Raw genomic sequence first — 27,361 nt, 5'->3', positions numbered from 1 at the left:
TAGGAAACCGTAGCTTGTTTACAGATTTTTGGTTTAATTGCTATGAATTATATCAAACAAAAATGTTTAAGTCTTGCTTGAAATTGTTCTAGACATTCAATAGTAAATACTGTTAATAGTTTGAATTTGCTATTACATTCTTAGATGAGAAGTAGCAAATATTTAGTGTTAATTTTGCTGGGTTAGAACCATGACTGACAACGTAAAAAAATATATTATCATTTCTTACACATAACAATCATAAAATAGTTTGAGCAAAACTGAAGCATAACCGAAGGCAGTATCGGCTTTATCGGACTCGTAAAGTCGGGTACAGCGGTAAATCTACGGATTTACAACGGTAAAATCAGGGGGTTCGATTCTCCTCGGTGGACTCAGAAGATAGTCTGATGTGGGTTTGCTACAACAAAAAAAAAAAACATACACACACTCGTAAAGTCGGTAACTGTGCTCGGGCAAAATAGATGGGTTTCAAAATAAAACTAAATTTACCAACTAATTAATCTGTCAGTTCTCTATACTCGTAATATTAACATTCCTTTTAAGTTCTATAGTTGAGCACGTCTGATACGATTGGTCAATGGGGAAGAATGGGAAGAAAAGAGATTAAATGGAAAAAAAACAAAATAACATTATTTTCAAGTTTTTGCTACTAAAACTAAAATAAAAATAATTGTTAGAACGTTCTGTTTCTCAGATATTGGATAAACCACAGCTTCTTATTGTAAGAACAATTCGAAATAAAGAAAACAGACTTAAAGATAAATGAGCAAAAGATTGACTCCAGTGTGTGGATGTTGTTTGTTAAAATGGGTTTAGTGTAAAGGCAGACGAAGAAAGGAGGCATTCATAAGTTATTACACAGTAATTTGTTAATATAGAAGCAATACTAAAACAATGTGTCTAATATTCTATCGCACACAATTTGATGTTTTGTTTTTACCTAAACAGATTTGGTACAAGTAACCTTTTTTGAGAAGTCAGAAGGAACAAAAGTCTTTGAAATTTTTTTTCAGTACTTTAAACCTGACCTGAAAAGTCAGAATATTATATGAAGGTATTGCAATAGTGGGAAAAGTTAGTTTCTTAACTGATGATGAATTAAACAATCAATGCAAAAACTATGCATCTGATTAATGGAGAAACTCAATATTATTTATTGCCTTGATAATGTTTCCAGTTGGGATAATGGTACGTTTACGGACTCACAACACTAAAATTCGGTGTTCGATTTCCCGTGGTGGACATAAAAATCAGTAAAAGTCATACTATTGTCCATCATGAGTGTGTGTGTGTTTTCTTATAGCAAAGCCACATCTGGCTATCTGTTGAGCCCACCGAGGGGAATCGAACCCCTGATTCTAGTGTTGTAAATCCGTAGACATACCGCTTCACTAGCGGGGGACAGTTCATCATGAAAATCATCAACTGTCTGAAATGGAAATGTCTTAAAATCTATTGGTATTTTGCAATGTTTAATCCTGTTGAGACATAAAACATAAAAAAGTTGTTTTTAAGTAAATACATAAACATAATCTGGGCAGGACATCAAGAATGATGAGGAGACTTAAATTAATGTCTAACAAAATTAAAATGATTAATAATGGAAATATCAACATTACTCTATGCCAGGCTTTAGTCACACGGAACAGAAAACAATGACAATTAAGTTTGTTGTAGCAACTAAGGCAGCTGAGACTGAAGATGGTGAAGTCATATCAATGATGTTTTACCGCTGATAAACGCACGTAGTGTCAGTAAAATGTTATTATAAGCAAACTTCAAGAGTACGATAGTAAAGCTAATGTGAAAAGTAAGAACATTTGGGCCTCAAAAGAGAAGTAGACTTAAATGCAAAAGTGATTTTAGTACCATATAATGAACGTACGCCTCTGTTCTTGTGTTGGACGATGCATCCAACACTGGTACCGTAGCAATGACGTTCTTCGACTAAATTCAAAATATATAAGCCTGAATCTGTTTAATCTCGTATTTCAGAAGTATCTTGTTTCCTAAGTAATTGTGAAGCCACCGAACAACACACGATGTAAGGTAGAATCCGATATCAGCTGGAAAAGCTCAAAGTCTCCGTTTCAGAACTGTCACAAGAGTCGTGTTGCAACTGCAGCAAAGATGCTAAATTTTGAATTACTGGGTATTCTTATTGTATAGCACATGCTGCACGAGACCATCTTGCTTAGAAGATAGTAGTATTCATGTATTTGAGGTATTTCGAGCCTGTAAAAATACAACATATTTCCTTTAAGAATTTGTATAATGTAGATAGCTTTGGAAAGGTATTGATGGACACAACATATTTTGCAGAAGAAATGGAAATCATAGGAAAGGCTTTGCAAAAATAGCAAATTTATTCGTGAAAAAAGGCTATGTTTTCATGTAGAGTAACTAAAATCATTCCAAAAGTGAGTAAGTGGATCTCCAAGTCAGATTATTGGATTGTGAACTAATTGGTGTTAATGCCGAAAGACTGCACGACAAACAACAAACAACTTCATGGAGAGTGATTGTATTAAACCTGAAAATAAGAACACGTGTGGATTAGCATCACTCTTTCCCAATACTTTTGTCGTGCACTGGAAATACTTCCACTGTTAGTGGACAAAGTAAACTCTCTCAAAATTATTCAAACCTATCTGAGACCAATCACTATATAAACATGGATTTTTGCACTGTCAATAATATCTCTAAAGTTTGAAAATAAGAATTGGACTTGAAGCGATTTTGCCTGAATGAAAACAAGAGCAGTAAACTTACAATAACTGTAAAACATTGAACTGTTACTGTTACTACATGCAAACTGTTAGTATAACAATTTTTAAAGTTTTATTAAGTGCATATAAACACGATTTGTTGCAAATTTTAATGTAAACATGATTTCAGGGTGAAACTAGTCTAATGTGACAAAATAAATAGTGCCAGACAATCCAACAGCTCTGTAAAGTAAGAAATAAGTATCTTGTGTGTTCTTTGAAAAATACAACACGAAGTCACTTGAATCTGTTGATATGGTATTATAACACAGGTTTAAAGATGTAAAATAGTGACGTACTGATATTAAGCAAAGTTACTAAGTTTTTTTTCATTTATGTATGTTGTTTGATACAAAAAACAGGAACATCTATTTGTTATTCGTGATAACGAGAAACCCACTTGAAGTAAAAATGTATCTCAGAACAGCTGGTATGGGTATTAACACTTTTACTAACAAAGCAGAGAACAACGTTTTCATCTTCTTAGGACATCATGAGGTTAACTGTAAAATATTTTAATTTTATTAACCTGAATATGACCTAAGAAGGTCGAAACGTTGTTCTCTGCTTCATAAGTAAAAGTTTTAATACCAATACCAGCCGTCATAAGACACATTTATATTTATTAGTTTAAATGTAGGTAATTTGTGTAATGTTTATACACATACATTTGGTGTGAAGTTTTATGATGTGTCAAAGGAGAACATGAATACATGTTTCCTTTTTAATAATTAGTGGTATCGGTGCGACGAATTCAAACATGGTCAACTTCCGAGGTTCGCTTCCCTACCTTTAAGGATGTGGAGGGATCAGATTGGACAAGAATGGAAGACTGTATCGTAGTTCCTACACAAGCTCTACTTGGTGTTGCCAAAAATGGTAAAGTATCGTAATTATCAAAATATTGCTCTGTGTAGCTTTATGTGTTCAGAATTGAGTGTGGAATGTAAGATAAGCATCTACAGTGTCAAATAATGCGCGGGACGTATTGAATAAATTTGAAATCTAAACGTGTAAGTTCCGCAAATATTTTAACATATTTAATTACACAAATAGATCTTGAAACATTGTGATAAATAATTTTAGAATTCCAATCATATAATCGATCAATTCAGTTTATCTACAAAATGACAGTCTGAGAAACAAAACAATAAACTGATTTAAGTTTCACTGCGACTTGACTATTTGAGCCTTAAAAGTGTATAATAAGCCTTCAATATTGGGGAATAAATAAAAGTGATAGTGGGCAGCTCTTTCGAAAATGTTTTCATAATTATATTTATATATCACATCACTAAATTAGCTTTATTGGGCTACTATGATTTTTAACTAAAATTTGGGGAAAGGTTCTATGATCGCCTTTTTTACAGTGAGCAGTATGACTCATGTTTGTACCATATGTCTTGTGACTTACACATCAAACTTATAAAAGTAATATATATATATAAATATATATAGATAGATATATGTTTGTTTGTCCGAAAACTACTTCGTGGTGTTTGGGCCAATTTCAACCAAACTTGATAGAGTGATGTATTTGACCAAGGAGCATGTCTTAAGACGGTTATTACCCGGCAAACCTACCCTGATCAACGTCCACAACAAGAACACTTATAGTTAGCTAATGATTCCAAAGTTTTGGACCAACCTTTAATCCTTTTTTGTTTTGGGGTTTTAAAAAATTGTATTAGTTTTTTTTTTCTTGGAAAGCATAAGATTTTCATCATTTATGCCCAACAGCAAAAGTGGTAACCAAAGCATAAGGTTATATCCTTAAGGTGGGAAAACGTAATCTGAAAACCCCTTACTTTTCCCATGATCAGCTATTTCTTGGATGTTAAAGAGTAGGCTTATCAAGAAATCTCTTTATATTAGCCCAAACAGGAGGCAGAACTTATAATGTTGTTTATCAAGTTCTCAGAGTATCAATAAACAATAAAGCTGTAGAGAAGGCTTAATAAAAGCAATAAAGTAAAGTAGTTGTAACATTATTTCTGAAATGTGAAATAATGCATTTGTGAAGTAAATTATACATGAAATAAATTATGCATATAAACAGAAATTGTTGATTTAATTTATTAGTTCATGTCTCATGTTCAGTCCTTATGCTCCTAGCTGAAATGCAGCACCTAGCTTGTACTGATTGCTTACGTGTTCTTCTTAGTAGATGTTTGTGTACATTGAGTATGATGAACGTCGAGATGTTTTACTGTAGATGATATGTACATTGACTACGACAATGATGTTCTCTTCTTCGATGTCAAATAAGCCGTTGTTGACAACTGCCAACAGTTCATACTTGAATTTATCTGTAAAGTTTATTTATTTTTATTTTCTCGCAAAGCTAATCGAAAGCTATATGCGTTAACAGTCCTAATTTAGCAGTTATAAACTAGAGGGAACGTAGCTAACTAGTCAACACCATTTACCGCCAATTACTCTTTCAACAATGAATAGTGGGATGGATAGTCATCTTATAACGGCTCTGTGAGTGAAGAAGCGAATATGCTCGGTGATGGAGGTTCGAACCTGCATACTGTGACTTGATCGCCCTAATCACCAAGCCATCCCCGTAATTATCAGTAAGAACACATCATCATTGTTGATTATTCCATTTCATGTGGGATATTTGAAAATGCTGGTTTGAGTTACCTCTTTTCAACGGTTGTTTTCGTAAAAGCTGCACACTTCTTAGATCATTCGAGCTATAGCCCGACATGGCCAGGTGGTTAGGGCGCTCGACTCGTAATCTGAGGGTCGCGGGTTCAAAATCCCGTCATACCAAACATGCACGCTCTTTCAGCCGTGGGAATGTTATCATGTGACGATCAATCTCACTATTCGTTGGTAAAAAAAGAGTAGCCCAAGAGTTGGTGGTTGGTGGTGAGCACTAACTGACTTTCCTCTAGTGTTACATTACGAAATTAGAGACGACTAGCGCAGATAGCTCTCGTGTAGCTTTGCGCGAAATTCGAAAAACAAAGAGAGAAACACTTGTGCTAATATGAATCTTAATATTCTTAGCATAATATTCACCCTGTATTTATAATATTTTTTTCTCTTTGGTTTGTCATATAACTGAGACATTTGTGTTTTTTATACAGTTCAAAATGAAAACTTAAACCAAAACAACATAAAGCTTCACAAATATTGGAGACAGATAAATCAATGTACCACTTATGTTGGTACTTACAAATAGTCACATATTCACTCATAGACGCTATGATTGAAAGTGAAGGTTATCCAAGCATGATCAACTTTAAAGTACCATACAAAAGCCATAAAACATACCGGTGAGTGGTGGAGGCTTCTCTAGGTCTCCTATGATGGTTGAAAAGTAAAAAATGTTCTAAATGCCTTATATATCATTATGGAAGAATGATTCCAATGTTTCTACTTAGTAATGGTCACATATTTACTCATAAACACTATGATTGAAGGTGTGGTATTCAGGTACATTGGTGCTCTCCAGGTACTTAATAGTATCTTCAAGAACGCAAGTTCAGAATTTTTAAGCAAATATTGTATTGAACAAACAAACAGTGTATTTATTTAAATTGCGGATCCATTTATCACTAACTGATTGGCTGCATACCTTCTGTTTACTTCAATTGAGGTGGAGAGTAGTCATGCCAAGACAGTAAGAAACCAAATTTGAGGAACAAATTAAAAGGCGACAGAAGAATTATTGAAATAACCCTCTATTTTGGTTATGCAAAGCCTTAGTACGGCGTGCTTTAATTTCTCAAGCTAGGCACTTCAACCAGTTGTTTGCGTACGATGCTAAGCCATCCAAATCCAGTTTGTAAAGGTTCCTGTGATATCTATTTAAATGAAATAACTTCCTAGAAGTTCACCAATATCGTGATCATGCTAGCTTGAAACTAAAGTAAACGTTTGGAGTATGTACTTTATCCATGTTAAAGGATTACCACATGTTTGCGACATCTGGTCAACATCTATACAGTCAAAAGCATGCAGAAATTGCGCGGAAGTCTTGAAAATAACTTGAATATACAAGACTAAAGATTTTTTCTATGCTAGTTAAGAAAGAGTGAAATTGGTAGCTATTTTAGTTTCGACAAAAAGAAATACTATACTGTGTTATGTGAGGGAAAACAACCATAAAGAAATAACTACTTTTATGTTTATGGTACGTATAAGTTTTTCTTTGTTTTTGTTCTTTTTCAGGAGTTGTGGACATTGTATTTCTAGCTTATAACAAATTGGGAAACTTCTTAACCGCAGCAGATCGTGGAATATTTAGACGACCCCTTCCGGCAAACAAGCAAAGTAATAGTTCGCACATCATCAACTCGAGGGTTCTGGCAGCGTCGGTTCGGCGCCATGGCTTGGTCAACCTTCATCAGCCGGCAAAAATCGTCTTTAGGCATATTCAAGTAAGGAAACGAATTTTGTCAAACAGTTGGCCCGTAACGACGTATACGTACATAAAATACAAGGCATTTGTGGTGGTTGAAAACGTACGTAACTTGAGCATCCGAGAGGAATGTTTAAGTAATAAACAAAACGTTCATGAAAGTAAAAGGTATTTATCTATATAATTCCATTCCATAAAATATTGTCAGAAAGGAAAAGATAAAGTTAATTACTTCATAAAACTGTATACTTCAAAAGCTCTATTATTTTCCATCTCAACATTAATATTTTCTCTATTCAACATGATAAGCCCCCTTATTTTGTCAAAAAAAAAAAGATTATAATAGGATACTTCGTAAAACAAAGAGAAAAATTCATCAAATTAGTTAACTCTGCACAAGTAACTAATTTAAAACATTTTGAAAAATTTAATTTACTTATTAAGTTCTTTTATTAAAGAAAATTATTATAAATACTGTATTATTAAGTTATCGTGACTAAAGACTAAAATGTCCTTCAAACTGAGCTCAAAGATGTGTATCAATACAGGTTTCTCTCCAGTGATACCTACAAGCATTAGTTTGCCATTGATGGATATGCTGAGCAAGTTTTAATTTTAAGCATATAAGAATTCTAGATGATTAGAAATTTACAGATTTTTTTAAAACAATTATATATACCAAAATATTGTTAACAGCAATCATCGGAATTTTCGCACATGCTGAGCTGCTTGGTAAAATTAATTAAAATGAATAGAAATATCCAGTGAAGGTTTGTTTGTAATTACGCACAAACTTAAACAAACAGCTATCTGTGCTCTGCCCATCACGGGTATCGAAAGCAAATTTTTAGCTTTGTAAGTCCGCAGACATGCTGCTGTGCCACTGGGGTGCTCCAGTGAAGGAAGAATTATGGTAAGTGCAAATGGTTATATTAGAATAATTGGTCAAGCAACGATAAAGCATTTCATGAACAATTAAAGAGTCAATAATTGTGGACAAATGTAACTAGTCTCTGTCTCACAATCAGAATATGTTCAGTTTTGACACCAGGAAAATTGAACAATGGCTATTTCACTGCTTGGGACTTACAAGAAGGTATTTTTATACCAAATACTATGTACTATGGTTTGGGGTTGGTTTGGTTTGAATTTCGCGCAAACCTAAGCGAGGGCTATATGATTTAACCGTCCCTAATTTAGAAGTGAAAGAGTAGAGAGAAAACAGTTAACATAACCCACCGCCAACTCGTGGGCTACTCTTTTACGAACGAAGAATGGAATAGATCCTTACTTTACAACGCTCCTACGGCTGGAAAGGTAAGTACGTTTGATTAGGAAAGAAGTCGAACCCGCGACTCGCAGGTTGCAAGTAGAGCGCCTAACCATCTGGTCGCGCTACCCATGTAAGTTGGTTGACATAAACATAAGTATTTTACCAAGACACCAAATTGTACTTTCTTCACTAAAAAATAGATCAAAAGACAATAATTTCAAATTTAGATACCTGTCTATCTGTTACTGAACTGCAAAGAACATCTTTGTACCAAATTCTACGTAAACTTGTCAAAACAAGTCTAAATTATTAACCAAACTTCCGAAAATATTGAATTATCTAACATTTGGACCTTTTTAAAATGGCCAAAAATGTATATGAACCACTTAACTTTGTATATATATATATATATATATATGCGACTTTTAAAAACGTATCTTTGTACAAAATACATGTTAATTGGCCGAAATAAAAAATTTCCTTTGTGGCATCTTGACCTCTACAATTACTCAAAACGTTTACCGTTTTTGTTTGTCAACGTATAAGACCTACATTAAAGCATATCAAGTAAATTGATCAAACTATGGGCGATTAATTGATGAAAAAGCCCAAAATTATACATATTTTTTAGCTTTAACTCCCTAAAAAGACTCAAAATGGTAAAACCAACTTTTTGTAAGCCAGTGTTGGGTGCAAAAAGAGTTACATTTTTATCAATTTTCATCTCTGTTTATGTAAATATTATTGCACAGGAGCGTACAATATACATTTGTTGTTGTTGTTTGATCTTTCATCCCATAAAGTCCTTTAAAAAAGGCCTAAATAAAAAAAACTTAAAAAGAGCGTATTGGACCAATGTGTAACTATACCAAGTTTTAACTCAGTCTACCAAAATATAAAGGAATAAAATCGATTGAAATGTTTTTGGTAGAAGAAGAAACAATAAACTATTATAAAACAAAAGTATAAAAAGCTGAAAATATATGTTAAAACCATTCATTATTTTTTTGGTTTTTAAAAAATATTGTTTTGGCTAAGAATACAATGTTTGAAAATATCTAGTTACATCGTGATGTTTATAACATTTGTTGTAATAATGCAGATCATGCTTATAAATCGTATGCCAACTCAGTGTTATTAGTATGTAACTAAACTGAAAGAAATGGAGGTTTGTTACCCTCTTACAAGTGCTCATAAAGTAACTTACATTAAGCAAAAATAATAACACTGGATAGAGGTATACGATAGAAATGAATAAAAGAGAACGGTTAAGGTATGTTTCCATCAATTTATGTAATAAATAAATAAACAAAATATGTTTGGTAACATTATGGAAAAAACAAACCCGAATATTTCTAAATGAGTTTTGTAAAAATACTGAAGAAATGAGCTGGATTTAAATGAACGGATTGTGAAGAAATATTTCAAAATGTCCCAATAACTATTTTAGAATAATAGAGGTATGTAGGTCAAAAATATGTTTTGCTCGTATACTGTATCGAGCATGTTTGACGCGACGCGGGCGCGAACTCGCGGATCACGAGTCGCACGCCTTATGCGTTTGGCCATGCCGGGCCGTAATGTTTTACCTATGTTGTGTAATAAGATGATTAGCAGATAGACATACTACTGAGGAAAAATCCTGGTCACACAATAGCATTATTGAAGGACTGAAGAAATAGCCTTTAAACGAGATGATGTATTATAGTTAAAAATATTTTTTCTAGTTTAAGTTTTTTTGTAATTATTACTTTAGCTGGACTAATTATGTTAAATAAAACGTTAATTTTTTTTTTTTCTTTATAGGAGGAGAATGTAACCAATCCAAGATGTGTATACTGGGATTTTAATAACAGGTTATATATCATTGACTATATTTATTGTAATTTATGGCTTGATAAAGTATATTAAACAAAGTGCATTAATACAGCATGCAAGCCTATGACTGTATTACGTTCTTTATAAAACTTTGTATAGCTATTTCCTATTTTATGTAAAGTTTCTAATTGGGTTGAGTATTTACTCTTTTGGTTTTTAATTCAGTATATATATAACTCTGAATATTGTTGGGTTCTTTTTTCTTTACTGATTTCTATAGAATGTGGTCAGGGGAAGGATGCTGGACGAGTTCAACTAACAAAACTCACACTGAATGTTCCTGCAATCATTTTACCAACTTTGCTTTGCTAATGGAAGCATCCGCAATAGAGGTAAACTGAATACATCGTATTATAATGAAAAGTAGCCAACGACCACTCTATTAAATAAAGCTACTATAATTGATGTTCAAGTGATTATAACATGACATTTCATGTAATTCTGTAATGTTAACTTGTTACTAAAAAAGTATTTTGTTAATTATAAATTACAAATGTTAAAGTTCATTGCCTACATATCTTCAATTAGCCACAACCAAGGATATATGATTCTCACATGTTCAGTAAGAAACGAATCAATGAAATCGAAAGTTGTGATATACCATACTAGATATATATTTAAACTCAGAATTTTTAAATACTTTGCTAGATAAAAGAGAGTTTTAGTTTGTACTACCACAGTGTTTATTTTTTGTTGTTAAACGCAAAGCTACACAGTGAGCTGTATATCGAAATGAAGATTGTAACGTTATGTGTTTCAAGCTGAGCTACTGAAGACAGTGACAAGATGTATTATAATTAAATCTTGGCCAGGTTTAGAAAGCTGTTCTATTGTCGTATGGTATGCAAGTATATTAATGTCTGACAGATGAGCTTAAACAGCCTCAAAACGTAGGTTCCAGAAATGCTGTTTACAGAGTTATAATGAGCTCGAACACATGAATACACGAATACACATATGAAGGCAAATGACACAAGTGAACAAATAAAACAAAGTTATTATTCTGAAGAATATTTTCGTCTGACACCAAACTCGATGGCTTCTATTTTTATTTTGTCTTTTCACTACTGATAAGGGCAGTAGAAATAATCTTATCATACCCACTTTATTGACCAGGGGCCAAATACGGTATTACACAGTCATTAGATTACTTACGTCATTGGCTGTTCACATTCGTAAATTAAACTCAGACTCATGGTAAGATACAAGATTTTATTGGATAGTGGTAATATAAGGTGTACCTAAGCACAATGATTAGTGTGTAGTTTATCGACTTTAAGACATTCAACTTAGAATAATTTCACTAACTACGTGCAGGACTCAGACACAAAAATTTGCACAAAACAAAGAAACCTGGATACACTACAGTTATATTCTAATCTAGTTATAAAAAAGTTGATATTAATTGTTATTTCAAGTGTATCATAAGTTTATTTTCTTCAAATTAAGAAGTTAACATGTAGGATCACATACAAAAGTCGTAATGGTTTTCAAAGGAGACCCACAACTCAGGGAATTTCAAGTAGTTCACTATTATTTTTTTTCAGATAGGGAAAACTAGTATTTCATTTCAGAGATATTTCAAATTCCGATTTAGATATTTCTGCAGCCTTTGTTTTATACATTACAATTAAAATTAGAGAGATATTCTAATCCACATATGACAGCTAGTCACATGTCATTTACGAAACATTTAGTGATTAAGAGATCACATAATAACTGTATTTAGTTACAGCCTTTAAGAAACAGCTTGTTTCTCCAAATTCATAAAAAAAGTTAAATCTTCCATTGAAAAGGTGTATGATTACATCCAAAACTGTGATATATGTTATATGCCACATCTCTAAAAGGTAGTCCTCTGCCGATATAATGAGTTCAAGTAGACTATATGTAATTAATATTATTCTCTCTTGTATGTGTATAAACTAAGCACTTAGTTAATTTACAATCTATATATTATTTTGAAAACTACCATATTAAGCATCTTTTAGTTAGGCATTTGCAAAATACATTTGATCAACATGATTAATAAACATTTCAATGTAACTTAGAAATTCTCAACATTCCACACATGTTCAGAGACATAGTAATATAAATTTATTAGGTACATATTTTTACTGTAAAACTATTTCTTTGTTATTTCGCCCTAAACACTTGAATCTATCTGCAAAACTTTATGTTGTTTACAAGCAAAGTGTCTTTCTTGACGCTACGTAAAGAAACCGTAATTACGTTTTCATGCCTCAAAAGAGTTTGCATGGTCTATTGATGTAAATAACTTTTTCCATCCATCTTTGATTGGCTTTATGTTAAGCCAATTAGTTGGTAATAAATTAATGATATTCCTAGTTGCAATTATTTAGCAGGATTTGATGTAAAACTTTATTGTTACCGGATCATTTTAAATGTATTGTTGAAAAGAAATTAAAAGATGAAGTTCAGAAAGTGTCCTTCCATTGTATTAAGGCATCAGATTAAATGACCCGTTACTGAAGGAATTCATTCGGTACCTCAGATCCGTGGATACGCTATAATAGTAGCGTCAAATCCTCCTATTTGGTTATAAAAGCTTTATTTGTTGTTAACTTGATTTTTTTTTGGGGTGAGAGTATTCCAGAAAATCCCAATTCGACATTAAAGAAACTTTTAATCTGAATACAGCAAACTATTTGTCTCGTCATCCGGAATCGAACAGGAATATCCTCTTCTCATTATTCGCAGTATACACACTATTTAAAAAATTAAATAGTATTGTTTAAAATGTAAAGATTATATAAACACTATTAATAACAAAAATGTATTAAAAATAATAGAAATACGATAAAAGGCACATGTACTATTTGTGGATGAAATACAACAAAATTTATTGAAAAAGGAATTGTAAGTAATCTTATAAATAAATTATCTTTGGAATTACATCTTTCTGAAAATAAATTTACAGAACTTGTAACTGAATTAAATTGTTTGTTTGTTTGTTTTTGAATTTCACACAAAGCTACTCGAGGGCTATCTGTGCTAGCCGTCCCTGATTTAGCAGTGTAAGACTAGAGGGAAGGCAGCTAGTCATCACCACTCACCGCCAACTTTTGGGCTACTATTTTACCAACGAAAAGTAGGATTGACCGTCACATTATAACGCCCCCACAGCTGAAAGGGCGAGCATGTTTGGCGCGGCGGGGATGCGAACCCGCGACCCTCAGATTACGAGTCGTACGCCTTAACCACCTGGCCATGCCGGGCCCTGAATTAAATAAAAAATTAAATAAAGATTGGTCATTAAAAGAATGGTTAGAAACTGTTAATAGAGTAGATGAAACTGCATGTAGTCATGATATATGTTACGTTAAAAATAAAGACACTATAACTAGAAATGATGTGTGTAATAAGAATATTAACAAAATTGAAAGGTATTTATGATCCAACTCTGAGTGAAAGATTTGATAACTCAATAATATTACCAGTCATTGGTACTAAGACTAAATTTGGATTAAGGTTAAAAAGGTATTTTATGGACACATCAATTAGCAAACGAGCTTCATAAGCGAATAACTTTAAGATCAAGATTTAATGAAATTATTAATGAAGTAATCAGTGATTCAACTATTGATACGAAATTAATAAATGAAGATTCTAAATCTTAACGATAAGAATTGTGCATATAATTTGCTTTGTTTCATTAGATAATAATAAAAAATAAATTACTTACTAAATCAAATGAGGATATAAACATTTTTAAAACTACGCAAATTAATAAATTAGAACTATATAACGAATATCAGATAAACACCATTCAGAAGATAAAATATGATAACTTATTTGTTGTTCAATTCAAATTATTTTATATGGTAAAAGTATTGGTGTAGATAAAATGAAACAAATGAACAAAATGGATAATTTATATTTAGAGTATGAAAATCATAAGTTTAATGTTATTTCATGGAATAATTTTGTATAACTTTTAAATTTTTGAAGTTTTGGAGGCTACGTTTTATTTGATCAAACGGTAAAGGCCAAAGCACAAGTTCAATGATAAAGTCACGATTAAATGGTCAAAGGTCAAAGTCAAATTGAGTGACAAAACTTTCTTTTCTTTACTAAGTTTACACTTTGTAATTTTAGGGAAAATTTGGTACCAAATTTTTCTATGCTTAATAGCTATTTAATGTATATTATTTTCAAACATAATTAAGTTCATTCCTATATATACGCGTCCCAGTTGCACAGCGATATGTCTGCAGACCTACACCGTTAGAAACTGTGTGTCAATACTCGTGGTGGGCAGAGCACGGACAGCCCACTGTGTAGCTTCGTGCTTAATTCCAAACAACCACCCTATATATATGTGTAAAAATATCATGTTAATTAAGGTATAGAGATAATAGGCGTGTACAGGTAAAATAGGTTATTTCTTAGCTTCTGTTGGTTTTGCAAACGTAACCATCTATTCAATTTTGTTCTTGCAGCAATACGAAGTCTTCGAAAAGGCATCTAAGGTAGCTGTGTGGAATGGTTGTACAATAGGCATGGCATTTATTTTGATCACGTTTCTGTTGCTTATAAGACTAAGGTATGCACTGTACTTAATAACGTCAACAAAATTATAATTCTAGCTGTTTTGAAATCATAGACTCACAACAATATTTTCATAGCAAAGTGATATAAATGTGCATTTCATACTATAAAATATATTTGAAAAAGTTCTTTGATATCTTGATATCTGATAGTGCAGATAGCTCTGAATTTGAAACAGGAAAAACATTAATCTATACAGTATTTGTGAACCTTTTAAAGCGTTGTGGATATCCATAGTTTTGGCTGAAAAACTATAGAACAATACTTTAGCAATACTGTGAAAACAAATTGTACTAGTTACGTATTTTATTAATTAAAAACAGACATTTATGTGAAAATGAGAATAGGTTGTATTTGTGAAATATTTTTACATCGCCTCTTAATTTTTGTTTTCTTTTATGTAGAAGTTAATACTTACATTATGATGATAGCCAACACGACTTCATTTGTTTTAACAAAATTCAGTTTATGGTTTCTGATTGCCAACGCCGTCTCTTCAGTGTGCCAAACATTACAATACTACTTATGAAACTCATGACGTCGAGTAACTAACTCATTTAGATTAATGTATAGCAGAGACGACTGATATGAATAAGGAAAACTTTTAGTTAATAGCACAATACAAGCAATAACGTCCCGGTTTACTTATGACATCATCAGATTAGGAATGACCTTTATTATTAACCTCATAATTACTTATCATGCACGACGAAACACTTTTGCTTGTATTGTGTTTTTAAATAAAAGTTTTATAATATCTATATCAGCCGTCTCTGTTAAAGATTTGCTTATGAAACTGTTAGTCGTAGCTACTATCACATGCTTTTTACGCTAAAATAGTTATTACTTGTTCGTAGGTTATGAGAAATTACAAAACATCAAACTTTTTTGGGCATCATATGTTATAAGAGACAAAAAGAGAAACAACAGAGATTCTTAGTCATAGGGGGCATTTAAAAGTAGTTCTTAAGATATTTATCATAAGATTATTTAACATAAAAATTTACGGTATAAAATGCATATTCATAAAATCATCTTTTTTAATTTCAGGAGACTGAAAGGTGATATGTATACCATACGAAAGAATATTTTAGTGTGTCTTTTTTTGGCGGAAATAGTTTTTCTTATTGGCATAGAACAAACGAAAATAGAATTGTATGCGGTGTTGTAGCCGGATTCCTTTGTTACCTACTTCTCGAAGTGTTTGCTTGGGCGCTGTTAAGCGTTTTTCATCTGTTCATGGTAGTGGTGGACGTACTTGACGGGTCTACATCCAGAAGTAAATGGTACGCTGGCTTCGGCTATAGTATTCCGGCTATAGTTGTTGGTATCAGTGCGGCTATTGATCCTGGCAGTTTTGGCAATGGTGTCAATGTTTGTTGGTTGGAATATGGAAACTTCTATGTAATGAGTTTCGTAGGACCAGTTGGAGCAAGTATCATTGTAAGCCAGATACTTAATATGATTTTAATATAAAGCATATTTCATAGAGTTAGTATGTCTTTCGAAATGCGAACTTTAAGGGCTGAAAAATTCTAATTGTTTATAAGCCTGCATCAGTTAAATTTTTCTAATCAAGTTGAAGCAGCGACTTTTCACTAAGAACCAGATAATACAGTTTCTACAAATAACAGAAACTATTAAACTGCAATATTAACAAACAAATATTCCTCCTGTAATGAGGTTTAATAATTTAAATGGTTTAGTGAACACCTTGTAAAATTATGATTATTAGAAAATTAGTAGTTTCATATGTATATGATGAATGTTTACTAGTGAAAATAATATGTTTAATTTACGTAATCAATTCTAGTGCAAAGAGAATATAATGACTATCTCTTCTCTCACTTTGAATAAAGATGTTAAATAATAATTCAATCACATAATCTGTGAGTTAATCTGTTAGTTTTATATAATTACTAAAAATAAATAAATTGATACTGTAACTAAAATTATAAAATAAATATGTGCAATAAAAACATGATATTTATGAAATTTTAGAAAAAGAAAAGTATGTTTGTCTTATAATACACTTTATATTAAAGTAAGATAAATTGAAGATGTAATCTCTCAGTAGTAACAGGTATTGAAATAACATTAGTAAAAGATATTTAAGAGCAATACAAAAATACAATGATTTCTCATTTTTCATAGGTAAATAAAACTTATTGTAGGACAATTAAAAAACTATATTTTTTTAAACTTATGATTTCTTTCAGGTCTCCATTGTACTTTTGATTTTTGTTTATCATCGCATCTCCCAAAGGTCAGATTCAGGAATGGCTGGTAAAAATAAAGAGGGTGTTAAAAACAGCATAATTAGGTATATGACTTTTAAGATTTGTGTTGTTTTCAACTCACAGAAGCTTTTCATGTACCAGTTAATTGGACATAGTATTTTACACATAGAATAAAGTGTGTATTTTCGTATTTTTTTTAAACTTAAACGTTTTTGTCAGGATAGTCAGTTTTTTCCTGTATTTAAAATTCATATTAAGATATTTTATATAAAAGTTTGACAGAACTGTATTTGGTAATAAGGTATATTAAATTTCTGTAGTGCATATTGGTGTACAGAAGGCATATTAAAAATGTTATTATAACACTAAAATATTGTTTTTATCTCATTAAATACTCAGTAGTAGTCAGTCCGTAGGTGCTGCTTGGATATCCATCACCAGCTGGTATAATAATTATTATTTAAAGTATATGAGACTTGATGCAGGCAGTTTCAGTTTGTTTTTGTGAACATTTTTGAAGAAGCTGTAAAGCAAAATGTTGAATATTTAATGAAATACAAACAAATTTTTTTTGTTGTAAGGTCTTTTATTTCTAGTATTAAACGTAGCATATTGTTAATTATATTTTAATAACTTATATTTTGATCTATTTTTGTTCTAAACTGATATTTCTTATGTTCTCTGATTTCAGAGCATGGTGTACTAACTCCATGTGTGTTCTGGTAGTGCTGAGTTTAACATGGTCCTCGTGTTTATGGTACCTGTATGACACTTCGCCAATCACAATATATTTATTTGCAGTCAGCAACAGTTTGCAAGGAGCTTTACTGTTTATATTGTATTGTGTTGTGGAATCTCAGGTAATGAATAAGTATTATCATTTTACTAAGCATTTGTACGTAACTGGAAATAAAAAGAACACTGAAACCACAATGTAAAAAACTCACTGTAGTTTACCATCACACTAGAATTTATATATTAGTAGAATTAGCACCTTCTAAGTCTTTTATTTATGGATTCTTTTAAATCGCAAAATATATCTATAGTAGTGTTTTGTTCATCCTAGGTTCGGATAGCGATATGTGACGGGATTCGCTCAATTTCTTGGTTCGAGGCCTGCGTTAATAGCAGCAAGCCTGTTGTCAGTCCGCCTAGTCAGTACATTTACACCAATGACATGATGAATATTTCAGTGTCACCCATTTCTGGCCATGAAAGTGTGGGTAACCTCGTCCTTCCAACTCCCGTTTCTTCTTCTTCTGCAGGTACAAGAACAGCTAAACATATTATTTTAATTCTAAATAACTTTTCTATCAGAACTAACCATCCTCTTTGAAGATTATTAGTTTTCGACAACTTGAAATAAATTGATGAAACTTTGTAGAATGGACGGCAACTGCCTGTTGTGGAGACACTAGTGTAGAGGATGACGTTTTGAAAGTCTTCCGCCTTTCATCTACCTGAAGACTTTCAAAACTTCGTCCTCTACACTTGTGTCTCCACAACAGGCAGTTTCCTTCCATTCTACAAAGTTTCATCATGAATACTGACTAAACAATCTATCAAATTGAAATAAATTAACGGAATATTTTTATATCGTTTATGTAGAACTAAATATACTCTTTATTATTAGTTTGTAGCTGTATGAAAGAACTAAATTAGAAATTTCAGAACAGAATGAAATATACTATTGTATATGCAGCATTGTAGATACGATTGTCAACTACGACAAAACTTCAAATACGAATTCGTAGTTTCTGTACGTTTCTCGTTTCTTCCGATTCTAGTTTATTTAGAAAATGATTTAAAATTTTGTATTAATTAACTGGAAACTCATAAGTTGTCATGGAAGTAAATAATTAAATAATGAGAAATCATGGTTTTAAAACCAAAATTGAGACCTCAAGTGTATGCTTTATAGCTTTGTCATGAAACACTTTAACTAAAACAAAATATTCAATTTTTAATCATAATAGAAATTAATTTTGGACTAAGCTTTTTTTGCTTTTTAATAAGAAAATATGTTTACGTTGTTAAATACGAACTGATATGAATTAATTTTAAAAAATGTAAATATCTTCGCCCAACTGTACTAAATAGAAGAGGTTGATTACTATATTAAAATGATTTTGGAACCTCATCAAATGATTAGAGTTCATGTTATCGTCTCTAATCATACTCTAACTGACAACCGTGCATTTTGACAGTATCTCTACAGCGTAGTATCTATTGCAAAAGGCTCCATCGTAAGACTCTCATGTCTAAATCGTACCTCATCTCTGCATGCTTTCCATAAGCTATTTATTGTATGAGAATAACGATTTCAGGCGTACGTTTCAACAGTATGATCAATAATAAATATGTAATGACTTGACGCGTATCTATTCACATAGAATAGCATAAATTCCATTTCATTCTCCAGTTGTTTGAGAGTAGTTCCTAGATAGTAACTTGTATTCACATGATTCGTGTCACATTTCCAGAAGGCAGTCTTTCTTGATTATATTGTTTACTGTTAATTAAAGTACATGGACAGATTTTATCTCTGACATTTGTGTTCGTGAATTTTCAACTCTTACAAGAAGATGCACTTTACTTAACACAGTAAGAATAACAGTTGCTGCAAATCTCTTTCTGGATAATTCTGGTGTCCGAAGATGGCCCGTTGAGAATAATAGTTATCCCTGTCTTAGAAATTCTGTTTATTTTTTTACCTGAACGTATCTATTACGTATTTCTTCCCTAAAGCCTATTCAATTATGGATTGCGACGTTCTTCCTACGTAACGTAAAAATGTAATTACATCAGCTGTGGTTGTCAGTGACTAACTGATTTGCATGTTCAAAATCGTTTCAATATTGTATTTTCATTTCTATATACGTATATATTAAAGTGAGAAGCTGGTTTGTGTTTTTTTTTGTATTGACCGAACAGCACATTTAATTAGGCTATACTTTCGTTACATAAATCTAAAATTACTGAACACCAGCACAAAAACTAACATTGATGAAATGATATTTTGATTTCCTTAAACATCAACATCTTTTTTTCCGAACGTAAATAGTCAGTCCAGCCGTTATGGAAATCTCTGAGCTTCCTAACAGAAACCAAGAATTTCCTCAAACCAGGTGAATATTATTCTTTATCACACGCTTTCCAAACAGAGTTAAGTGAATATTTATTTTGTGGAAACATAATCTACTTTTAGGGGTGCTTAGAGGTATATTCCAGCTACGTATATTAATTTCCAGACATATTTTTATTCGAGACATTGCTGTAAATTTGATTTTTACCGTTGTTAAATCGTGTATACCTAACGCCAATCTGTTATTTAAATATTCAAGGGCGGTAATGTTTTCGCTTTATAATTTATTATTTTTAACAAATTTAAAGCTGAATTAGTTATATGCTTCGATAAATTAAAGATAACTGCAGTAGTTAGATTGTCAATAATTCATATGTAAGTATATATGTTACTTCTTTTACATGTATATATAACTTTATTTATTGTTCTTTTACACTGGCTTCAAGATCACCAATATACGATCAAGGAGAATATTCCAGCCGTTGACAGTAGTGTTAAATATTCAGTAGAAACTAATAATGTACGAATCAGTAAGTCAAACAGTGTAATTCAATCTAACGAGAAAGTTACTTATCCTGCTTTACTTAGTTCAACTTTACCTGCTCTACCATTACCATCATCAGGAATGTTCTCAGCTGATACGGAAGATTGGATGCCAGTTTCTTCTCGTTATTGCTATGATGCACGTGGATCGTGTATAAAAAGTCAGTTGTTGCTATTTTCACCTGATGTTAACAGACGCTTAGAGAACTGTCGCTTAACTTATACGACAGAGCATATTTATGAAACAATTGACAGAGACTCTGTTGTTAATCAATATGATTCACAATCTTGTACATCAGAAGATTACAATGCTCATTCATTTTGTCATAGAATTTCTACTGACGAGGGTTCTTTACGGAATGACAACACTTTGACACTTAGCAGCCGAGAAACAAGAGCAGATCGGTATAATTCTTCCAGTCAACGTTCACATCATTTGACGCTTGATGCTTTCTCGAACGTTCGTCAATGTACAACGGTTATTCTAGATTCCAGAAGTGTTCATAGCCCAGGTTTTCACTCAAGATGTTTGCAGAAGTCAAATAACGTTCTTTCTCAGCAGGTAGCAATTGAAGATTTTGAAAGTGTTCGGAAACAGGATTTTGAAAAGGAAGATTACATTAACAAACCGTCATCTTCAGAGAACGACCATTCTTGTTGTCTTACATCGGTACATTCTGTTTTAAGTGTAAATAAAGAGGTCTTGGAAAACTCCCCTTGAACTGAACACGGTCCAGTTCCAAATGGCAGTTGCCGTTCATTTCGAATTTGAACATGTTTATTAAGCAAGTGAACCAGAAGCTAGTCAGACTGTCGAATATAACTACTTAGATCACGTGTGTATGACGCAGTTAAATTAATATCATAATCTTTCCGTATTCTTATTATAGACCAACATCAAGAATACTAAACTACACTTAAGTTATTTTTTTGTGAATTGAAGTCGTATTGGTAATTAGAATTATAAGTTTTAATATTTAAAAAGCCGAATGTATAAAAATAATAATAATTTTACCCAGAAAAAAGTTTTCATTATAATCTAAATAAGTATTTAATAATGATGAACCATTTATTTAAAAATCGAAAGTTTTGGGACCGCTTCATTCATGCCGTCTCCAGAACCTTAAACTGGTATTTATTTTACACGAGGCTTATATGATAATTAAAATCCTTTGTTCGTGCAAAATCAAATTAATTTTAGTAAAATCATTTGCCAAATAAAGTTTATTCATTTTATGAATTTTGTTAGAGAAACCTAACATAAAATGAATTGTGCCATAACAGAATCTCATCAAGAATAAATGCAATATTTTTGCTGAATGAAACAAAACATACGGATTAAAAAAGTTTGATGGTTTTCGCTAGAGAGAGAATGAGTTTTTATACAACTTACTTTAATATTGCGAATACCGATCAAACTATTATTTACACGATAAAAATAACTCATGCACATGATTTTTCAGCAACTTTCATAAAACATTCTTAGAGATACAAATAATACTTTTAATGAAATAACGTCATTGTTTTAATGTTTAACAATAGGAAGCATGGGAACAGAAATTCTTGAAAATATAAATACTTACGAGAAATGAAATTTCTTCCTTTCTTCATGCCAGTGATATAAATTGAATTTACTTTCTGTTATAAGACTATTTTTTTTTCATGCATCTAAACTCATACTTTACTTCAGAGTCATACTAATATATCTGTGAATAAGCAACATCTAACTTTGGCTAAGTATTCAAATTTCATACAATAACTAGAAAGAAAAATATATTACACATAAAAGAAATAGAAGTAATACACTATATTTGGTGCACAAACAACAGTTGTGTGAAGAAAAAAAGGGGCAGTTGCCCACCTCCAACCAGGAAGATTAGAAGACCCCGAGGATAAACTACCAGTTTCCTTTAAACCACGGCTAAATGCTAGACTACACATTACTCTAATTTTTTTTTAGAAGAATGCTAGAGATTCTAAGACTACAAGACCCCAACCATCAAGAAAATTACATTGCTGATTTGGAATGTAAATTTCCTGTAACAATAAATTTATTAACCTGGTTATTTTAGATATCGTTAAGTTGTTTATTAAGACACGTGGTTATTATTAAAGTTGAAATGGAAATTAATAAAAAACACGTTGCTTATTATTCTTGTTAGTCTCTCTTTTAGTAATCTGCTTTTCTGGATAGGAGAAACTACCTTCTCATAGTTGGCTACAGAAGGTTAAAAATAGTTTAGGTATGAGATGTTATAGGCTTAGATATCCATATCTGCTCTCAAGTTTAAGTCATTTTTTCTTTATTTTCATTTAACATTTATGACTTGTGGATGAAAAGAAATGTAGTAGTTTATTTTCATATCAGTGTGGTATTACGTTTTAAGGTATCAATCTGACCAAGTTTTGTCACATTGTAGCTTTGGAATTACTTTATTTAGTCATCTGTTTTAAGGCGAGTTTTCTTTGTTATCCCAATTGCTTGGAATTCATATATGTATACATATTCACGCCAGTATATATTCGAAACCTGTAAGGCATTAAAAACCACCTTCCTATTGGTTCCAACTGCTTATGTTGTACATATTATGTAAAATAAAATAAATATTACTTACGTTTGTTTATGAATTGCAATCATTACTTTCTCTCCACATTTTTCGTGTTACTTTATTACTCTACCATAGAAAGCCATTTCAGAAGTCAGTAAACTTGAATGTAAGCCGATCGCTCACAATTATATTGATAAACGTAATGCAAAACATAGTTGATAAAAACAGTAGATTGTGAATACAGTGCAACCACGGTTTTTAATTAGAAAGAAGATTCTGAATATAGTTTAGCCATGTGGTTGATAAAAAAGTATCCTATATCATCAATGTAATATAACTATGTTTTGATCGGAAATTATTCTTGAACACTTGGCGATAGTTAGTTAATTATTGGTTTCCATTTGTTATGAAGATTTGATCTAAATTATTGCTGTTTAAACGTTTAATAGAGAAAAAAAATCCTACAAACTTTTCTGATCTATTTATCATTTTACTTTTGGAAACGAGTTAAACGCAAGACAATAAGTTGATCTTGCAGTTTTGTCCATATTACGTTGTAATATATTCTTCCTTAGAATTTTATTGACTGCACACTACGAAAATGTTAACTGTAAGGTCACAGACCTTTGTTGTCAGTTTAACATGCAAAACTACTTCAGAAACTCTATATCACTGAGGTTTATAAGAGTTCTGTGGCTAAAACTGTCCACTTTCCATTTTTACATACGTAATGAAATTTGAACCATGCGATCAAGCAATTGGTGTTATAGCGCTCACAAAGTCGACTATTTAGTCACACACATAATAAAAATGTTTGGGAGTTTATGTATTACAATTAAATATTATTTTATTTGAGATAGTGTGGAAGTGTGTAATAATCTAATATTCACCTTGTGTGTGTGAGTGCAGGTTAATAATGCAATGTAACTACGTGGTTGATAAGAAAGTATATACTAAATGTTGTGTAACTACGTTTGATAGATTTAAGATATAGTATAAAATCTCTTGTTTAAAGCTGTAAAGACAGTTGTAGTTTTACATAGTTGTTACTGAAGAAAAATAGCCTGGTGGTATGTCAAAAATGGCAAAAAGATTTGTTACAGTGTCATACTTCAGGATTCTTACAGGAACTCAAAATCACACCACGAACTAAGCCATTCTCTCAAAGAAAAAAATTGATTATTCCGTTACTTGTGATGCTGGGTCCACTTTGCATACGTTAAAAGGTTTTGTTTTCACATTTCTTACTTTTATTAAGTGTTTCGCTTTCTAAACAATTTCAAAATCTTTCTACAAGACCAAACTCATATATATCGTTTTCTGTTGATGGCCGAAAAACGGCCATCATTTATCTAACAAATGTGCATTTTAGGAATTTCCAGTTTTTATTGGGCTTTAGAAAACGTATTGTGATAATTTATTGAGCACAAGTCAACATACTTATTTTCCTACCCGATTTTTCGATATTAGGAATGTAATTTATAATATGATGTAACATTAGGATTGGAAATAATTATGGAGACTGTAAAAAAAGGGGCATAAAAGGAAATAATATGAAAATGCTATGATTTTTTAGCAAAGAATGAGTTCTACTAGAATAAAAGAGAAGCAATAATGGCATTTCTGGATATTCCAAATACTTTAAGTATTGAAAAATTATATAGTGTAAGAAGAGGTGTAATGCACCCTTAATAAAGGCGTAAAATTATATAACAACGAGAAACATTTTATTTATACTATTTATAAACGACGTTATTGAGGTCATTTGAAAGGTTACAAAAGTCTCCTTAGAGAGACTGGGAATTAGATCATTATTTACAAACAGACGCCTTTATAGCAGTGAGAAACCAATGAAAGATATTAATATATCTCGCACAGAATTACCAAAAACGGGGTAAGTCGAAACTTTGACGTAGTATCCGTACCAAAAATTTGTGTAACGATACATGTAAGAAGGTTGCCGAATAACTGGCTTTATCTGTAACCAATAATTATGTGGTTTTGGTTCTGGTTCCGAGAATTATGATGAGATTAAATAAACAAACAATTATGTGTCAGACCTACTTGCAGGTAGCTGTATACACCATGCGGAAGATTGTAAGAATACCAGAAAAACGTAGTATAAAAGTCCTTGTTTAAAGACAGAAAGATTGTCGTTCAAAAGTTTTCCCTGGTGGTTATTGAAGATAAATAGCGTGTAAAAGATAGTAGTCTTCGAGGCCCACAAGCAATAGCTGCAGTCAGAAAGAAAAAACTATGTCTACAGTCATGATAGACTGTAGACATAGTTGCTATGTCTACTTGCTCAACATTTACTCTCTATACTCTCTGTATGTAAATTATTGTCATCTCTCTTTGAATAACTAATAAGTGGTGCTAAATGATTTAATAAACGTAACTGAAAGCATAATTGAGAGACATATCCAGTTCTGCTGAAGAGTCTGATAATTCAGATATTTATTTATTTCAATATATTTTAATTAGTCTGGATGCAGCAGAATATCTTGATATACTATATATTAAAAAGGTTTTAGTACTGAACCATAATTTCAGAGTCGGATTTCTTGCTTTAAGAGTAAACTTCCTCGATTTAGAGACTCGTATGGTCCACTCGCCACTGCATCCCTCAACTTAATATAAATAAATTGTGACTGCTAGTACGTGCACATGTTCACACGTGCTTCTCACAAAAGGGTGATAATTTATTTTGCGATTGTTGTCATCCAGCCAATCAAGAAACGTCATACCAGTACAAAGCCTGTAAAAGTACAGGCTAGCATACTAAGCCCAGCAGTACCAGTGTACCTCGTGGGACACAAGAATGAAGTACCACATGAGTGTGTAGAAATAAATGTTTTTACTAGACAGAAACTTGTCCCTCTCTGTACCATATCAAGACTGAGCATTAGTGAACAATGTATTCCATAAATATCTTCTCCTCGAGGCACAAAATATTTCCAATGTCGATACATTCATCAATTTAAATAAGCTATTCGCAAAATTAAACCTCTGTCTTCCATGGTATCTCCTTTCTTCAGTCTTTACAGTTACGACCAGACTTTGAATTTCTTCATTTCTTAAAACGTGTCCAAGAAACTTCAACCATCTTTTTTCCGATGTTAGCCAACAGCTTCCTTTTGTCATCTCCTCATGACAACATATCTTTATTTGAGGTTTTAATTGTCTAACATACCGTTAAGCTGTGTCGTAAGAACTACAACTCAGTTGCTTAAATTCCCTTTACCATACTTGGTTTACACCAAGTGAAAATTGGTAGAACATAATCCAAAACTTTGTCGTTATTTTACTATTTCTTTCTATGTTTTCGATTTTCAGAAATGTGTCTTTAGCAATCTGTATTATCTGTTTTATTTCATGATCACTTTTAATATCTGATGTTTTCCAGCATCCCAGGTTGTTAAAGTTATTGACCTGCCTTATATCTTCCTTACCTATTTTGACAATGCATCAAGAATGAACTTCTTTGTAATTACCATACATTCTGTTTTCCAACAATTAATACTTAGACACGTTTTTCACATTCACTAACAACTTCATCTGACAAGTTTTGTGGCTTCTCTTCTGAATCAAATATTAAAACTGTTTCATCAGCATAACGGAAGATGTTCAAATAGTATCCGCCTCTGCTCAGCCCTAGTAAATCCTCTAACTCCTTTAGGATATTTTCCACGTACAAATTAAGTACTTAGGTGAAAAGACATAATCTTATCTTATGCCTCTCTTAATCTGGATGAAATAACTTTTTTATATAACATTTTCTATCTTTACTGCTGCAGTTTGGTCCGAATAAAGGTTTCTTATTATTTTTAAGTTTTTACTATCTACATCAAGTTATTCCAGTATTTAAACTAACTCTAAATTGTTGATTCTATTAAATGCTTTGTTAAAACCCATGAATAAAACATAAAAAGGTGCTTCTTCATTTCTATTGTCTTCTCCAAAAGCATTCACACCATGAAGTTACCATTTTTATTGTCTTCTCCAAAAGTATTCACACCATGAAGTTATCATTTCTTGTACCACGACCTTCCATAAAACCATGTTGAAC

At 31.9% G+C, this 27,361-nt stretch overlaps 2 protein-coding genes across 4 annotated transcripts in view; both read left to right on the top strand.

Annotated features, from left to right (window-relative positions):
- Positions 1–16,057, top strand: part of LOC143222593 (latrophilin Cirl-like) — a 91,474-nt gene extending 75,417 nt beyond the window's left edge. For both annotated transcript variants that reach the window (XM_076449300.1, XM_076449291.1), the window contains exons 10-15: positions 3,507–3,650; positions 6,963–7,171; positions 10,232–10,281; positions 10,524–10,635; positions 14,767–14,870; positions 15,926–16,057. In XM_076449300.1, the coding sequence (XP_076305415.1) occupies positions 3,507–3,650; positions 6,963–7,171; positions 10,232–10,281; positions 10,524–10,635; positions 14,767–14,870; positions 15,926–16,046 (740 nt within the window). In that variant the 3' untranslated portion in view covers positions 16,047–16,057. The remainder of the gene's footprint in view (positions 1–3,506; positions 3,651–6,962; positions 7,172–10,231; positions 10,282–10,523; positions 10,636–14,766; positions 14,871–15,925) is intronic.
- A 57-nt stretch (positions 16,058–16,114) lies between these two features.
- LOC143222606 (uncharacterized) lies at positions 16,115–23,355 on the top strand. Of its 2 annotated transcripts, none has more exons than XM_076449311.1 (6): positions 16,115–16,318; positions 17,095–17,198; positions 17,807–17,975; positions 18,182–18,380; positions 20,180–20,243; positions 21,074–23,355. In XM_076449311.1, exons 1-6 carry the CDS (start codon positions 16,115–16,117, stop codon positions 21,462–21,464), a joined length of 1,131 nt encoding a protein of 376 aa, XP_076305426.1. In that variant the 3' UTR covers positions 21,465–23,355. The 2 variants fall into 2 exon arrangements, with proteins under 2 accessions (XP_076305426.1, XP_076305422.1); XM_076449307.1 differs by having other exon boundaries at positions 20,789–23,355.
- The last annotated feature ends 4,006 nt before the right edge of the window (positions 23,356–27,361 follow it).

Source organism: Tachypleus tridentatus, chromosome 1 (genome assembly GCF_004210375.1).
Source record: "Tachypleus tridentatus isolate NWPU-2018 chromosome 1, ASM421037v1, whole genome shotgun sequence".
In the NCBI taxonomy this organism is placed as follows: Eukaryota; Metazoa; Arthropoda; class Merostomata; order Xiphosura; family Limulidae; genus Tachypleus; species Tachypleus tridentatus.
Note: the sequence above shows the minus strand (reverse complement) of the source record. Positions and strands in the feature narration are given on the sequence as shown.

Bases quoted from the DNA above. Each gene is read 5' to 3' on its own strand.
- LOC143222606 (XM_076449307.1), top strand. From the start codon at position 16,115: ATGGTAGTGGTGGACGTACTTGACGGGTCTACATCCAGAAGTAAATGG. The intron at 16,319-17,094 runs GTAAGCCAGATA...GATTTCTTTCAG, and splicing joins CAGTTGGAGCAAGTATCATT to GTCTCCATTGTACTTTTGAT. The intron at 20,244-20,788 runs GTGAATATTATT...TGCTTTACTTAG, and splicing joins CAAGAATTTCCTCAAACCAG to TTCAACTTTACCTGCTCTAC.